The sequence below is a fragment of the Prunus avium genome, chromosome 3 (genome assembly GCF_965620075.1).
Source record: "Prunus avium chromosome 3, drPruAviu1.hap1.1, whole genome shotgun sequence".
Classification (NCBI taxonomy): Eukaryota; Viridiplantae; Streptophyta; class Magnoliopsida; order Rosales; family Rosaceae; genus Prunus; species Prunus avium.
Genome location: NC_142286.1, coordinates 6220579 through 6237442, shown reverse-complemented (window position 1 = coordinate 6237442; position 16864 = coordinate 6220579). Strand labels below are relative to the sequence as shown.

At 35.2% G+C, this 16864-nt stretch overlaps 1 protein-coding gene across 1 annotated transcript; it reads right to left on the bottom strand.

Annotated features, from left to right (window-relative positions):
* Window positions 1-467: 467 nt before the first annotated feature.
* On the bottom strand, window positions 468-14619 carry EMB2753 (tetratricopeptide repeat (TPR)-containing protein). Its single transcript, XM_021962291.2, has 26 exons — window positions 14350-14619; window positions 13150-13228; window positions 11734-11816; window positions 11482-11631; window positions 9704-9819; window positions 9524-9629; window positions 8480-8551; window positions 8259-8374; window positions 7626-7758; window positions 6882-6959; window positions 6739-6792; window positions 6529-6599; window positions 5611-5665; window positions 5398-5493; window positions 4570-4698; window positions 4202-4284; window positions 3893-4123; window positions 3242-3374; window positions 3060-3167; window positions 2810-2941; window positions 2420-2476; window positions 2223-2320; window positions 2058-2116; window positions 1853-1964; window positions 1644-1744; window positions 468-1195 (listed from the first exon to the last, which is right to left on the bottom strand). The coding sequence occupies exons 1-26, from the start codon at window positions 14398-14400 to the stop codon at window positions 1005-1007; spliced, it is 2694 nt and encodes an 897-aa protein (XP_021817983.1). The 5' UTR covers window positions 14401-14619; the 3' UTR covers window positions 468-1004.
* Window positions 14620-16864: the final 2245 nt, after the last annotated feature.

The following is a 16864-nucleotide window of genomic DNA, read 5'->3' as shown; positions in this document are numbered from 1 at the left end:
CCTTGTAACCGGTTTGTATATCCCCTGTATCGACAATAGTGCGCTATAGGCCGCACATGGGCATATTCAACCGGAGAGAGCTAAAATTCTCTCCTCGCTATTGGCCAGATACCTCAGCCGACAACATTGTTCCAGACCCCATAAAATACAACCGGAGTTCTCTTTTCACCTTGGCCTGAATTGTTAGCCACAATTTTGACCCCAAAGAGAGAAAAATAAAGATTAACCCAAGCGTGACACCAAAAAGACATGCTTGCATGCAACGCGGTAAGATCCGAGTTTAAATTTGAGTTCAGCTTATAACGATTAAACTAGTATAAGTTGCAACAAGAATTTGAAATGAAAACATGAGCTCGGAAAAACGTAAGGAAATTCAAAAGGCAATCCCGAAGAGCTTAATTGAAAAATGAAAATAAAACTTGTTCAGTCTCATGGCCTGTATGTCACAAACCACCAACGCTGATCCAGAAGCAATATCAAATTATCAATTGCAAATTGTATGGAATCCATGGCAAAAATTTTCAAATAATTTAGGGTTTATACATAATAATGAAGTCAATGAAATGGGAAAAGTACAACATGCTCCGGTATCTATTCTGACCGGATCTAAAACCAGTGCCAAAAAAAATGATATTATGTAGCTCCTCCCTCAACCTATTAGTAAGATCAAATTTAGGCGCACATCCCCAATAAGTAACCTCATCTAAGATCCTCACAAAAAATGTGAGCAAATTCAAAAAGAAAGAAAATAAACCCTAGAGTCACAATGGAAAAGTAGATTATACACATTTTCAGATTCACAATTGGGAAAGGCAGAACTGGTGGGAAAAGTAAACCTGATCTCAAAAGGAAACCATAACTTTGTGCACAAAACCCCAGCATAGTTCTCTTCAACGAGCTGCAACCCTCTGGGCATATGTTTCTGACCTGCAGCTTGGTTTTGGGATTCACCAATCAAACATGGTGAACTTGCAAGTTTCCTTGGCTAATGTTTCTCTTCAACTTTATGGTTGCACGGTGAGGTCTTTAAATGCCTCTAATTTCCCATTTACTGCGATTGATTCTGCACTTTGCCCACCTTCCGAGTGGTTTGCACTTCCATTTTGGTTGTATGCTGAGTTGGGTACTGCAGAGCTACGATTCCCTTCAAAGTATGTAGAGTAAGGGAAGTACTCAGCACATCGCTCTTTCCATCCTACAAAAGAATTAAAGAATTATAGGAGCCCATATCTTGAACCAGATGAACATATTACTGATTTACATATTCTTAAATTGGATGAAGACATGTAAAAAGCTATACAAAATCCCAGCTGTCTTCACAGTTCCCTAAGGGCCTTTTTTCCCCCAACAAAAAATGTGTCATCTTTGCAACATTGATTACTACCCAGAAGGGAGAAAATCACTAAGAAAACAAGCACAGGTAGCATATTTTGTCAATAGCAACTGGAAACTAGAGCGGCATGAACTTGAGCAATCCAAGATGCTATCTATACTGTTATCTCCAATTTTGTGAGAAGTAACCCAGCTTTTAATATACAAACATAAGTAGGCTAAAATATGCCAACAAACACCAATGTACAACTGCTTTTAACATCCTGTAGAATATAAAAAGAATAGAAATAGACTCTAGCTGTTTTACTTACTCAGAGCAGCCACAGGGTCAACAATTATTGTTTCAAGGAGTTTGTTGACAGTAATGCAATCTTTGAGTTTCCACTCTTTGACAGGTCCAAGTGATCCACTTCTGATTTGATGCATGCAGACATTTAAGAACAATCACTCTTACAGACATGTAAACCAATTTACAATTTTCGAAGGCAATTTAGAAGTAGGAAATGGAACAGGGCATTACTTGGGCACCATATTGTTGGTTGACTCTTCAATTAATTTAATAGCCTCAGATTTCTTTTCTGGTTCCATAGTATATAGCATTTCTGCAACTGCAGCTCTATGCATTAAGGAATCTGCAGAAAAAACAAAACACAAAAACAACAGAAGACGTAAGGAAAACGAATGCTTATGCATTTTTCTTTTACAGTGATAATCCTAAAAGTCACCTTGATGTTTCTCCAAGAAATTCTTGTTTGCCTCAATTAAAGACTTCCCTTGCAATTGACTAGATTAAAAAAAACGATGTTTGGTAAGTGAAATTAAAATTGTCAAACACAGAGAGATTGAGAGAGAGAGAGAGAGAGAGAGCAAAGTGCACATTAAAAGAGAACCTGATCAATGGGCGCTCTGCTTCCAACACACTCCAAATGAGTTTCTCATTATCAGTCACAGGAGCAGGCATGGAGCCAACTTTATGGAAGAATTTAATCTGCAATACATGAAATCTTACAATAGGGCCTACAGAAAGATCGCAACATACACACCCACACACAAACAAGCAAGCAGACACTAAACAAGTAAAACATACCAAGGAGCGATGCGAATCTGGGTGTTCAGAATTCAACCTCAGAAGCTGCTTCAAAGCCTATAGTTAAGAAAAAAAATTAATTAAAAAAAAAGCTGTGATAAATCAAAAGAAAGTTTAACTATAACAAACATCTGTAAAATCTTGCGAAGTGATTTAACTAACAAACATGAAATTCCATTTCTGACAGACTGCTCTTTGTTAGAGATGAAAAAGTAACAAGTACAAATTCTAAGTATTACTTTTGTCGTCGTTTCTGACAGATGTCTTCGGTATTAATATTTGTGACAAATCTTTGCTTTAACTCTTTGAACCAATAAACAAAATGGGAGTGCTTCAAGGAAATCAAACTTAATGAGAAACATCTCACTCAACATTTGAACAAATTTTTACCTGAAAGGCAAGCAAAATCTTCTGCTTTCTCATATTTACTTCAAAAGAAAGCAAGTGTGTCTCCAAGGACTCGGGCGAGTTCTTCTGAAGCAGCTTCAAGTACTTTGTAGCTTCTAACATCGGATCCTCAACCTGAGTAAATATGTAATAGCGTAAGAGAGACAGGATAATGCCATTTACTCTATGCCCGTACAGCAGTTAGAAACGTGAAGCGAAGGGGTAAGAAGCAATCGGGAATAGAAAAAATAACCTGCAACAACTTCTCCCCATGTGGATCTGGATCAACAGGCTTTACATGTCGTTTCCCAGACTTAGATACACCACTCACACTAGATTCTTCATTTTTTCCCTCTGCCTCCTAAAAGAAAGCTAAACATTAGAATGGGGAAAAAATGCTTAATAACCCCGAGCAACACAAACAAAATACAATACTTTCTTAGCTCGTGCTTCTGCCTTTCTCTGCTTTTGCCTCATTTTCTTTTTTTGAGAAGGGAGCAACTTAGACATCTCATCATCTTCTTCAGAGGTAGATTTCAAAGGAGAATCATACAGCTTCAAATAGCATCTGCAAGTCAAATACAATCATAAGTATGAGTGTGGGTCAATATTTAAAGAACTGCATATAGCTTTATTGCAAAGTGACAAACATAACACAATATTATTTGGATGCAGTTGTGAAAACTGGACAGATTAATTATCCTCTTTCACCTAAAATTTTTCTAGGGGGCCCTTGATGGAATAGAAGTCCCCTCTGACGTCATTAAAAATAAAAGATAATAAGACTTTATTTGTGATAATGGAATCAAAAGAAGAATGTTCAGTCAGGCCTTCTTTCCACTTTTGAAGCAACTTATGCGATAATCAGTAATGCAACAACACAACCACTTTTACAGCCAACAATATATATACAAAATCCTCAGAGTTTACCTAATTTGGGAGCGCGTTCAATGAAACAAGAAATCAAGGAATACAAGTCACAAACTAATGTTAAAAAGTATAACAACAATAATAATAAACTCACAAACTCCAAAAGTATCTATACTCATTACAACTTACTTCACAGTTCTAATGAAAATACTTCACCTGATTGCACCAACTGCTGCTTTGTGAAAATATGCATGTGAATGCAACCGATCTTGAAATCTAAGCATTTCCACATAGGCACGTAGAGTCATTTTCCTTAAGCAATAAGAATGGAAGTCAAACTGATCTTCTGTAATATCAGCATAGTGCTTCTCCACGGCTAAAAATTTTTTCAGAGCTCGTCCAAGATCACCTTGGCGGAAATAACTCTCACCAGAAGCAAGTTCATACCTTCAAAAGGAAATATAAAACATTAATCCTCACCAAAAGTGATATTTCATGAAAGCAGTAAACAAAATCGATACACACCACATGCACTGCATATCATGAAGGTTGTTGTGCTGATCACCATCTTTTGTGAACAATACAGCAGTTTTTTCTGCCAAAGGAACCTAACAAAGGAGGAAAAAAGCATGTAGAAACAGAGTCAGTATAGGGAACAAATAGAGAAGAAAGCAACACAAATCAAAAACTAATTTCACATTAAAAATGCATAGAAGGTGTGCCCGCCTATATAGTTTTGTTTGTTTTGGTCTAAGTATGGCATTACTTGTTTTGTTTTAGGTGGTTTGGTTCAGATGGACCCCTTGTCCACCCCCTTTTGCAATGTGTTCCCTCTTTCTATGAAGTTTTTTTTTCTATTAAAAAATAACAAAGTAAGAAAAGGAGATTAAAACCTGATCAGCCTGCAGCATACGCTTAACACAGTCACTGTTTATATAGCGATCTGCAAGATCCATACATCTAGCTTCATCTGCCAATGCAGCAGCAGCAGGCAAATCACCAGCATGCTTCAAAACCCGGCTCTGCGAACATAACACATGTGAGAACTATTTTTTTGGTACAAAATGAAAGCTTTCCAACAATCCATGTAAAACATCATTCAGTTTAAATAATCCACTATTTTTCTACATACGTCCAAGACAGAATATAATGAGAAAAACATAATTACCCAAGGATGCTAATTTGGATAATTAGAACTGACATTAATGCAAAATATAAATTAAAAAATTACAACCTAAGGAAGAAAATTTAGAGAGTCTGCATAAGGCCTTGCTTGTGGACTTCCAATATGATGGGTGAAAGATTTTTATTTAATGCATTCCAACAAACCACATAGGAAAATACCAGAATACAGCACTTATTGTTTGACCTTTTGATAATGACGCATGTCAGAAGTTATCAAGGCTTCCATTTTCTCAGTACCAGGTTCTTACACGTTACACTGAATCTCATTTGCGCACCACTTTAATAATTTAATTGAAAATTCAAAAAGCAAAAAAAAATATGCTTATGTACTAATTCCCATTGCTTACATGCATTACTTCAATAAACAATATCAATCTCGACATCTCTATGGTTTGAACACATTGTTATATTTCTCAAGATAAAATATAGAATAGCAACACTACGGGAAACTAATTATTTAAAGCCATGGAAAGTGAAATCAGAAGAGAGCATAAACAGCACAAGCTGATAAACTTAGTAATATGTATCAAACCAACCTTGGCAGAGTATAAATCAATCACAGTTGGAGTGTGCTCCATGGCCTCGTCAATTTTAGATAAAGCGATGTCATATTGGCCTCGTCTATCATAATGCTGCATCAGCACAGAATCCATTAGTACATGTGAATTCAGATAAATAAGGATGGAAGGCGTAGAAGCACCAAAGAAAAATAAAAATAAAAACCATATAGTCGAAGAATGACAGTCAACCTGAGCCAACAAAAACAAGGCCCACAAAAGTGTTGAAGGGGGCTCCTTCTCTGCCCTGCATTCAAGATGAAAAACAACAGCACATAAATATAAATAAATACTAAAAGAATTCAAAGGCACAAATACAACTAAATTCATGAAATATATTAGATAGTGTTGGTTATAATTTTTCTTTTAGGAAAGGATAAATAAGAGATGGGAAAACTAAAACAAAAAAATATACCCTGGATCACTAAAAGTAGAGAATTGGAACGAAAAGGTATCGCATTTATGATTGAGTGATCCCGGATCACTGTTTGTTAGGGTAATATGGTATTCATTGTATTGTGATAACTATGGTCTACTACCAAAGTAACAAGTGCAACTGACTGGTCAGGCACAGAGTTCAAATAGTATCCTCTTAGCACATGTAAAAGCCTTGCCAGTAGAGACAGAAAAACACCTCAAGAAAGGATGGCCCAAAAATACATAATGTTCATTGCATAACTCCTATCTTTCCAACAAGTGAAGCGAAAACTAAATCAGCTTCCAAATCTATACATTGAGAAAGCCAACATCCCTTTTGGTCTCTAAATTTATCATTCTTTAGAACTGGTATGCTGTTACCTGGGCCTTCAAAATATAATTTCTGATATGCAATCTAACCAAAGCATAACTCTTCAAGCTCATTCTTCTCAAATCATAATGGAACAAGTAAAGAAAAAATTGGCCATCTAATATGCGTGGAGTTCATGTGGGACCAGTATTAAAAAGAGAACACCGAAAAGAAACATCTGTGATTCCATTTAGCTAAACTTGCATGAGAATTTATTGACTGGTTTTCAATCTTTATTCTGCACAAGGCATCATTGGCACATAGGGAAGCGTCAACACATACTGGTTTTACATCACACATAATTTTTTACAATCATATATTACCTCCCAGGGTATCGGCCAGTTGTCCTAATTGAATGTTCCAACTCAAGAATAAGCTGTTCCAGAATGTCTGCCTGGACAAGAGTTTCCAAAGTAAAAATTCCAAAACCCAATGAGTTAATGATTCCACAAAAAATACCATTCAGTTTCATAACCTCCATAAACAAATCCAAACAATAATACCAAATGATTAATAAGGATGATAAGAATTACCTTTCCAGGGTGATCATACAAAGGTGAAAGATCGGAGAATAATGAAGGAACTCCCTAGAAGCATCAACAAGATCAGTCAATTTAAGTTGAACACCAAAAATTAGGCAGAGTGATAAGAATTGTATGCAAATGACCCTAAATACCTTGGTAAGGAGGGGCCTGATATAATTATCTGCTGCTTCTCGAAACTTGTCATCTTGTAAAAAATCAAGTGGTATTCTCTGATGGAAGAGAAGGGAAACCAAAGAAAAGTTATAAGATATACTAAGAAATCTTCAGCATGCATCTTAGACTAACAACAAAAACAGCAGCAGCAGCAAAGATGATAAAGTCCCTTTATCCTCTTATGTAGTAAACTACAACATCCTTCCCAACCAAGAAGGTACCAATGGAGTCACACCAAATATCACACTGATCGTTCATCTCTCTTTGCCATGAGAACAAAACAATAAATAAACTCTATTATGACCTTCCACATTTTCCAACGTAAAAAGGTACTCAGAACACTTGATACCACTGCATTACCAAAAAGAAACTCTAAAATAATTCCTAACAACAGCAAAAAAGTTCCCTTGGTTCTTTTCCAGATATCCCAATTTCCAACAATAAAACAAAATGAAGATGCAAAAACACTACTTCCTACATTGCAAAAAGCATCACAGAACAAGGTTTCTGTCAGAGTTCAGAATCACCTGATAATCTAGAGTGCTATTATTGCCAAAAAGAATGACCAACTTTAATAAATGATAATCACTAACATACTTTAGAGGTGACAGAGAGAATGAAGAATAACATGCAAAGGATAAATGCTGGACATAAGTTACATACCACGTGAATCTGGGACACCCTCAATAAAACTATAAACATAAATAGATGGAAAATGTTACCTTAACAGCAGACGACCAACTGTATTTCTGCCCAAGTGATTTGTACAAGTCATCTAACCGTTCAATTTCATCAGGTGAATACTGGGCATTCTCGGCATACAGCCCAAGACATTTTTGCAGGCCTTGATAATATCTGAGCATTGAAAAAGCAACTACAATAAACTCACCTTAAACAATAAGGGAATGTGTGCATGCACGCACAAATAAGAGAGAGAGAGAGAGAGAGAGAGAGAGAGAGAGAGCAAGAAAGAGAGAGTGTATGTGTGTGTGTGTGCGCGCGTGTGGGACAGAGAGAGAGAATACATAATACATGGTAATACTAAACTTAGTATACAAAATTAAAGAAATTAGAAGCAGAAAAGATGAACACAATCATGAGATGACCAAGGTCACAACCCATTGATTCACTTAATCAATAAAGCTTTAGTCCTAGGATAGCATATGATCAACAATATTATTGTCCAAAAACAATGAAGAAAATCCAACCGCTGTTCTCTATAATCTCAACTCAAATTAAGCACATCTCCATTCCCTCAAAAAAATTCTTGCAGATCTCCCAATTTTTAAAAAAAGAATTTAGAAACCATCTCTGTAAACATTTTGCAAACGTGGAAAGTGAAAAAAGAAAATTACCTATAATTGTCAGGATTCATGGAAAGCAATATCCTATACAATTCAGCACCTTCTTCCAGGTGATCAAGCTTCACCAAAAGAGAAACTTCTTGTTCTTTATAATCTAACTTATCAACCTAGAAAAAGCATCAACAAAGAATGGTAAGTACCATAGGATCCTAATAGTCAAAGCATAAAGTTAAACAGCCCATATTGACCAGAAAATTGAAACACACACTTACAATTTTTGTCTCTTTCTTGTGCAATTCCTCAAGAGCTCTCTCAATTAAGTTACATTCCTCTAACAATGAAATCTACAGACATTAATATGCAACAACCATCAAAAACTTATGAGGTAGCTACTAAAAAATAACATTAATTTGCATCAACTAACAATTAGAAAGGTCTTGTACCATAACAAGTTAATGGAGTCATGGCTGAAAGAATTATAAAGAACTAGGGATGATTATGTAAAAGGAGATAAGCCAAATTTTCAGTTATTCCTATCTTGAGCAAAGGCACCATTTCCCACAACAACAAAAAGTTTTGTAAATCACTGTACAAAGCCATATCATAAAGATTTACTTTAAAAAATGATAATTAAAATTTTATGACTTTTATTAAACAAATCATTTTAATGGCACTGTTACCAGTGAACAGAAAGACAGTAATTCAGACAAAAGTATTTTAACTTGTGGTATACTAGCTCGGTACTGATGAAAACTTGATCTAGCAAATCGAGCTTCCCCAACTCTATCTTCCAATTTCAGCCTTTTAAGTTCTGTTGATTCTTCCCATGGCATATCCAAACTTCTAAATATATTCATCGCATATATCTAACATAAACTATACGATTGCGACAAAAAAAACCTACTTATGCAAATTACTTAAAGACCTCCGAAGAATCAATTTATTTCGAACCAAAGTAACTCATTAGTTCCAACATGTTTGACAGTATCAAGCCTAAAAAAAAAATCATAAATGAATGCATGCAAGTGTATGTTTTCTAGACTAGAACAGTAACCTATTAGGAACTTGGCAAAAGTGTCTGATAAGTGCAAGGGGTATCTGAACAAAAGCTTTATATTAAAGGGCAAGGCTCCTCTCTATTTGTATAAGAAATGGGGATGTACAAGTATTTGATCCAGACTGTTCAATGCACACTGCCCCTGCACTGAAAGCAGACCCCCCATGGCCAGATGGTTCCAGATTATACAGGCGTTCTCCATTTTGTACTGCAAATGGAGAGGAGTTGAGCTTATATGAAAAACATCAATGAAAAATACCTTATATAAAAGCATCTCCCCATGCTCACAGCGCTCATTATCTGGAGGATAATCATCTTCTAGTGTCCCTTCATATGCTTCGAGAATTTCAACAGCTTTTATAGCACTAATAGATAACAAGAACATTCATTTAGCGTAGTACTCGTTACAGAATTTAACAAATCAAAGGTTAGATCATACTTTGCATTTAAATGCTGGGCAACAGCAAAGCCAATCCAATTCATGCGATGATTTGGTTTTAAAGTCAGAAGTTGTTGTCTTGTCTCAACAAAACCAGTCAAATCCCGCATTTGAGCCTGACACATGATTGGTAAATGCGTCAGTAGCTGATTGAAATTTGTTTATAAATAAATCAAGTATAAAAGTTTGTATAGATCACAATAGAAAAGAAAGAAATGTAACAAAAGCATCATAACCATAGCAACAAAACAAGTGCAACTAGCGCAAAGTGTACATGAACAGGGAAAAAAAACCCCTGGAAGACTTAAGAGTCAAAGGAATATCCATAACTTCAACACCCCGGTCCTGAAAAACTTTTGAAGCTGTTGTAAACCTGTAAGGTGGACTCATCCTATATAGGTTGAAACAGGTGGGAAAGATTTACTGCAATTTCATACTTCAAATAGATTATTATACAGGAGTGTTGACTAGATGCCTCATACGCTACCAGAACACTAATGTTAGCTATCAGAATATTTTCTTATATCAATTCCCATTTCTGCAAGTCTGAGACCCCAGGCGAAATATCATCTACTATTAAAATAAATACATAAATATTTTATTACATAATTTTATTATATTTCATATACATTTCTATGTATATTATATATTTTACATAAATAATTAACGGTACCTATAATAAATAAATTAGAAATTAGTTAACAAACATTTCATATTATGACGTTGTTGGGCAATCAGAAGATAGAATAACGTGGTTCCATGGACCACCTTACAGTGTCGTAAACTCCTAATAGCTAGAAAATAAAAATGCAATTTACATAAGTCCAAATGAGCCTATCATTACTGCCCACTTTCTAAACAAGTGTGCTATATTTCAAACGACCATGATCTGCAGTCTATATAACATAGAGGTGAATCCCCAGCACTTCAACTTAGTTCTTAATGAAATGTAGCACAAAATCTTTTTGGTGGTAGAGACCAGAGACTCATAAGAAAGATGGATTTGATTTTAAGCGCAAGGTGGGAATAGGCAATGGCAGATAGCCAAATTCAACATACTGTGAACCATCTATCCAATAGTAGCCAAACAGATGTGTGCTGTTTAGCCATTTCCAATGTTGACTTCCATTTGCAACCCATTATTGGTGTCAAAAATATATAACCTCTAGTTATGCATTTCCCTTTCTCCTCACATACGCCAATGTGTCCAAATCTCATCCAAGTTGTACCAAGTTTAATTCACAACTTTAGTTACAGGCCTGTTAGAGCAATGAGGTCACAAGATTTGGAGACTTTCTCTTCTAAGCTATCTCAAACATAAAGTCACTCTTTACATATAATCTTTTAATTCTTCATAAGTCAGACTTTATGATATCCTCAAAAAAGTACTGTGACAAATGACATCACAACTCAATGACTCTAAATAAACATGAAATAGTAAACATGCTGGTAGAAGATGCCCTTGAACCTTGTCAATTTTCCAGACAAGCATAAACATCCAATACTGTTACCACAAGGGCTAACAGTAAATATTAGCATCAGCATACCAAGACACTCTTAATACATAACATTTCATTTTCAAACCACACAAGAAGCCATGTTGCAATTGATAGATTGCAAAATGTGAAGTCATTCGATAATGTCAGACACTAAAAAATCACAATGTCATGTTTACCTTTTTCTTAGGCAAGACTACTGTCTTCTTGTGCGCAAATTTATAAGAATTATTCAACAGACATTTACTTGGTTACAAGCTTTAAGTGGCATCTAATGCATACCTGTAAGAGTGACAGGTCACGTAATATTTCAATATTGTCTGGATCTATCCTCAGCGCATTTCTGTAGCATTTTATGGCCTCCCTGTATTCCCTGTCTGACCGATAAAGTAGACCATAAACATGCCAGCAAACATGACTTTTGAGGTCATTCTGGGAAAACAAAGACAAAAAAGTAAGCCAGACAAATTACAAAGCCGTAGCAATTATCTTGGAAACAATACTAAAATATCAAAAGAAAAACAACATCCTGACCTTTAATCCAATCCTGACAAGTTCATATGCTTCGGATTTGCGGTCCATGCAATTTAATGTCAACCCCTTCATCGACAAAGTTTCTGAAAAGGTCACAAGATATTCAAGATGACTAAGCAGTCTACCATAAACAAAAACAGCAAATAAAATCAACTACCAACTCAAGAGACACCATAAGTAGCATATCACAAGGAAACCACAGCAAATTGGGGGAAAAGAAACAAGGAAACTTTTGGGTGGACAAGTAAAGTATCATAGCCCCAATAAAAACAAAACATATCAAATAAAAGCACCCTAAACCCATCACCATCTCCAATATCTTCAGCTTCATGGGCCGTGCTACACATACATAAAGATTACTACTACTTAATAATATTTTTTGACAAGGCAGACAACAGCATCATCACTTAAATTACATATTTCACGTCAGAGGAATCCTACACAATGGATAACCTAACTAATGACATCAATACCCACAAGATGATGGTGACAACGACTATATCACCAGGATCATGGTTTCAGTATCACAGTCTTAATTTTCTGAGAAGTGCTAATTATCTTAGTAATGTAAGTGTTTGTACATATGGGATAGATAATAGAGCATTTCAAGTGGTTAAGCAATCATATTTTGAGCTCAAGAACTTCTACCATCCCACACTTTCATTCAAGTTGTACTGGTTCCCTATCTTTCCAGAACAGTACTCTGTCATATCACTTGTTCTACCAGATTTGCCCATTTTTCAGAATTTACCTTAAACGAAACTCCCATGAAGAATCTCATGCCCTCCTCTTCCTTTAAAATATGTTTTTTAGAAGGGAAAAATGGAAGGTTGGAATCATGGAAATGAGTGGAAGAGGGATACACAACCCCTTCAGGCCCACACGTTTGTAAGAATTGGGGGAATATGTGCGGGTGCCTGCACTCGTGAGAGAGTGGCGAAACCAAAACAAAAAATCTCCTTACGGTTTAAATATATAGAAAAATGGAAACCTCTAGGATATCCCTCCCTCCTCTTGTCTTTCCACTCTACCGAACGACTCAAGGCATGAAAATTCCACCCTCCCTCATGTTCCATCCCACCTAGCAATCATAGTATTAAGCTTCTATGCATGCTCACGTGCTTTGTATCTTTTATTGTGTAGTTAAACAAAGAAAACATTAAACAAGTCAAAATGTCCAAATACGACATGCATCTACTACAGATGAAACTGAGCCAGAATACTCAGTGGGGTACATAAAGCATTTTCAGTAGACAATCAGAGTTTCATATAAATTTTATGTAAATTGAGAATTATAACATTAAATCAAAGGAATTGGCCCGGTTAGAAAAGCAAAGTCAACATCAAAATTTACTTGGGCCAAAAGATAAGCACTTCTAAATTAAACATTGCATTTAGTAAAGGCTATAAGCATACCTCCATGGTCTGGAAACTTTTTCAATATGGCATCTGCTGCCTTCAGTCCCTTCTTATATTGTTTAGTTTCATATGATTTCTGCCATGATGTAAACAAGAAAAAACAGGTTTGAATTAGTCGTGGCAAAAAGATTTCTGACACTAATAATTTGTGATAAGTACATTAGAAGAGATACAGATCATATTGCCAATTACCATCACCATATTAATATAATAATAGAGTAAACCAACAAGACCTGGTAGCATAATCATATTTCAACTAGAAATGTCAAACAGCTCAATTAAAAATAATCTGTGGTAATAACTTGGATACTAAATCTCATCAATGCACCCAGCAAAAGAAATTTACTTAGAATTTTTTTGATGTATTTCTTTCTTCTACCAAGGCAGCTCATTTGATGAAAAAGAAAAAAGGTAAAACTTTAAGAGGATTGTTTGATACAGTCAACAATACTATCTCAGAAGTTAACTGTCTGCAATGTAGTCATGGTAGTGTCAACCTCAGTTAAAGTTACAGTAAAATGCTTGCAATCCAAATTACGAATCCGGCATCAGAATCAGCACCATATAAATTAGACATATTGTTATTAAACCAATTTCAACTCAACGAACAAGGGCATCACAGAGCTTTGAAGTGTACACTGTACCACTCTCAATAAGCTTAAGAATGCACTACCATAGCACAACAAATTACCAGAAAAAGGAGTTTGTTCAAATTAGCTTGTCTTACTAATTTTTGTGTACATAATAATCACTACCCAGTTCAAAATTTCACTTCTTAATCACTTTCTTCTGCTCAAACACTAAATCATAATAACCGATGCAGTACCAAAGTTTAAACCTTTACACTCACTAAAACCAAAGAAAACAAACACAACTTAAACTGTTATGCTTCCTTATCGATAAAACCAAAAAATTCAACTAAGCTAACGAAATTACAGAATACCCAGTAGACTTAACCATTCATTTTGTTTAAAATCCCCAACATCAATCACAAAGAGCCCCAATTACTACACTTTACTCAAGTTCTCTAATTTCTGAGCAAAAGAGAAAGAAGTATACAATCAAAGCATAGAATCGGACACAAAAATCTAGGGTTTTGCTTCTTTTTACTTTTCCGTGATTGTGTTAGTGAGAATAAGTTATCTAACTTGGATCCTAGTGATTATTAGTACGAGAAAGAGAGGAATCGGAGCTTACGACGATGAGCTTGAAGAGGTTGGCCTCTTTGGGGGGGAGTGAGGCACCCATTGTTGAAGAGAAAGAGAGAGAGTTTCAAGTCCAAGAGCGCTTGAAGAGGTCTCCGAGAGTGTGTTTTTGTGGTGAAGAGCTGCGTTCGGAGAGAGAGGAGAAAATGGTGGCGTTTATCTGCTGCAACCCTACTGTGAAGGAGAAAAGCAAAGAGAGAGAGAATATAATAAGACCTCGAAGTTCTTAGGATTTTTCCTTTTCTTTTTTTTTCTTTTTTTTTTGGGTAAGAGAGGTTTAGGAGTTTCTATGTCCGCGTGTGAGACTATTCCTTTTGTTACTTTTTTTTCTTCTCAAGAGAGGAGTTTTTTTTTTAAAAAAAAAAACCCAAAAAAAAGGAGAGAGAGGATTTTTTTTTTGCTTTTTTTGGTAAAGGAGGGCTAGAGAGGATTATTTTGCCTTTGTTTTTTCTCTTTTTTTCTTTTTGTATTTTTTTACTTTGCCTTTTCATTCTTTCTTCTAATTAGGGTTGAGCACAATGTCGGGTTATCCGACCCAATTTAACCCTACCCACCCCTACATAGAAAAATGTATATGAGTTTTTAATAGAGAGTTTCACTAAAATACCCAAAATGGGGGCTAAAATTATAAAAATACCCAACACCCAAAACACTTTATAAACATACCCAAAACCCATCATTACACACACTCAAAACCCATTTATAAACACACCCAAAAAATATACAATTGTTGATTGTGGGGTTGATTTTGGGTATGTTTCTATGTTTAAATAGTGCTTGGGTATTTTTATAAATACATGTCTAGAATTGGGTATTTTTATAAATATCTATTTTTAAAATGAAGTTGTTAAGTCACATACATACACTATCAAACTATGTATACCAATGAAATTCTTATATCGGACGATTGATAAAGGGATGACAAACTTGTAAAATCACAAAAGACAAAGAACTGAAACATGGTCACATTGGACATAGCTCATAATTTAAAGTTTGTCATCATGCATTTTCATACAATATGGCAGATTGTTTTGAAATTGTCATGTTTAATTTTTTATTTTTTTTATGAACCATCATATTTAATATTTGTGTTTGAATCCCAATATGGTTACATATAATTTGATAATTAGAATATATAAAATTTAAAACAAAATTAAAAAGAAAAAAAACTAAACCTTTAATAGTTTAATTTGAATCCCAAATTGTTGAAACCGATCGACCCAACAAAATCACAAGAGATGTCGGGGTGATTTGGGTTGGCCTAATAATGAGAAGGTATTGAACTCAAGAAATCATAAATTGCTATGTATGGGTTGAGTTACAGGGTGGGACCAAAATGTACCCAACCCAGACTCGTACTGACCCCTACTTCTAATTAATGTACAAAGTATTCCTTTTGAATTTTTAAAAAATACTAAAATCTCATACCATTTTCATACAAGTGAAATCGGGACATGAAGTGATGCATGTCAACCCGCAAAATGAAAATGTCGAGATAAAGTTTGGATCAATATGCCAAGAGCCAATTAATAAATAAATACATAACTTCCAAGTAAATCCATCAAGTGCCAATTCCGTTTACCGTCCTAGACATTTAATTCATTTAACTTTATTTGTCTAGTTTTATAGAGTTAAAAATTATCTGTTTAACATTAAATTTATGATTTTTAAATAAAAATTGTGTATTATGATAATTTTTTTTAATACAAATGTTGATAACAATAAATATTTAATTCATTAGTTTATGATTGTGAAGTATTCAACAATATTGTTTCTTCTTCTTTTTTCCCTTGATCAGAAACGTAGAAATTGACTTTATAAACTTGAAGAAGCGGTTACAGAATAACAACTATACCTAAGGAGCTTAATAATATATGTCTTAAAACTAAGCCCTCCTCTATGTCCACCTCCTAAGAACCGTTAAGGAGATGGCGTTCGAAAAAGAGCCAAATGGTATTGTTTCAAAAGTTATAAGAGAAAAAAAAAAAAAAAGGAAAATTAGGTATTAGACATAATTAACTTTATTAATTAGTATTTGAGACATTTGGTATTTTAGTTTGGGTTTTAATACCTATAAAAGAATTATTATTTTGGATTAAGCCAAAGAGGAGGCTCAGATTCGTTGGCCCACCTTATATTAATCACTGAAAAGACAATTATATCCTTTTTATTAAAATATTTATTGGTCTCCTTTTTTTTATCAGATTAGATCTCTTTCTTTCTCTCTTTCTCTCTCTCTCTCTCTCTCTCTCTCTCTCTCTCTCTCTCTCTCTCTCTCTCCGCAGCAACGACGACCATAGCCTTCACTTGCGGCTGCGATGGAATTCTCAAGTTGCTCATCCCTTCGGCCTTCGCTGGTAACTCCAAGGTCGTGGTGGGACTGGTTGAGCCTCATGTGGTCCCGGATTTTCTCAGAGATTTGGAGTCCAAGCGTTGGGTTCCGGTTAGGGTTAATGCGTACGAGACGTGGTGGGCCAGACCGGGGTGCGCTAAGCAAGTGGTGGAGA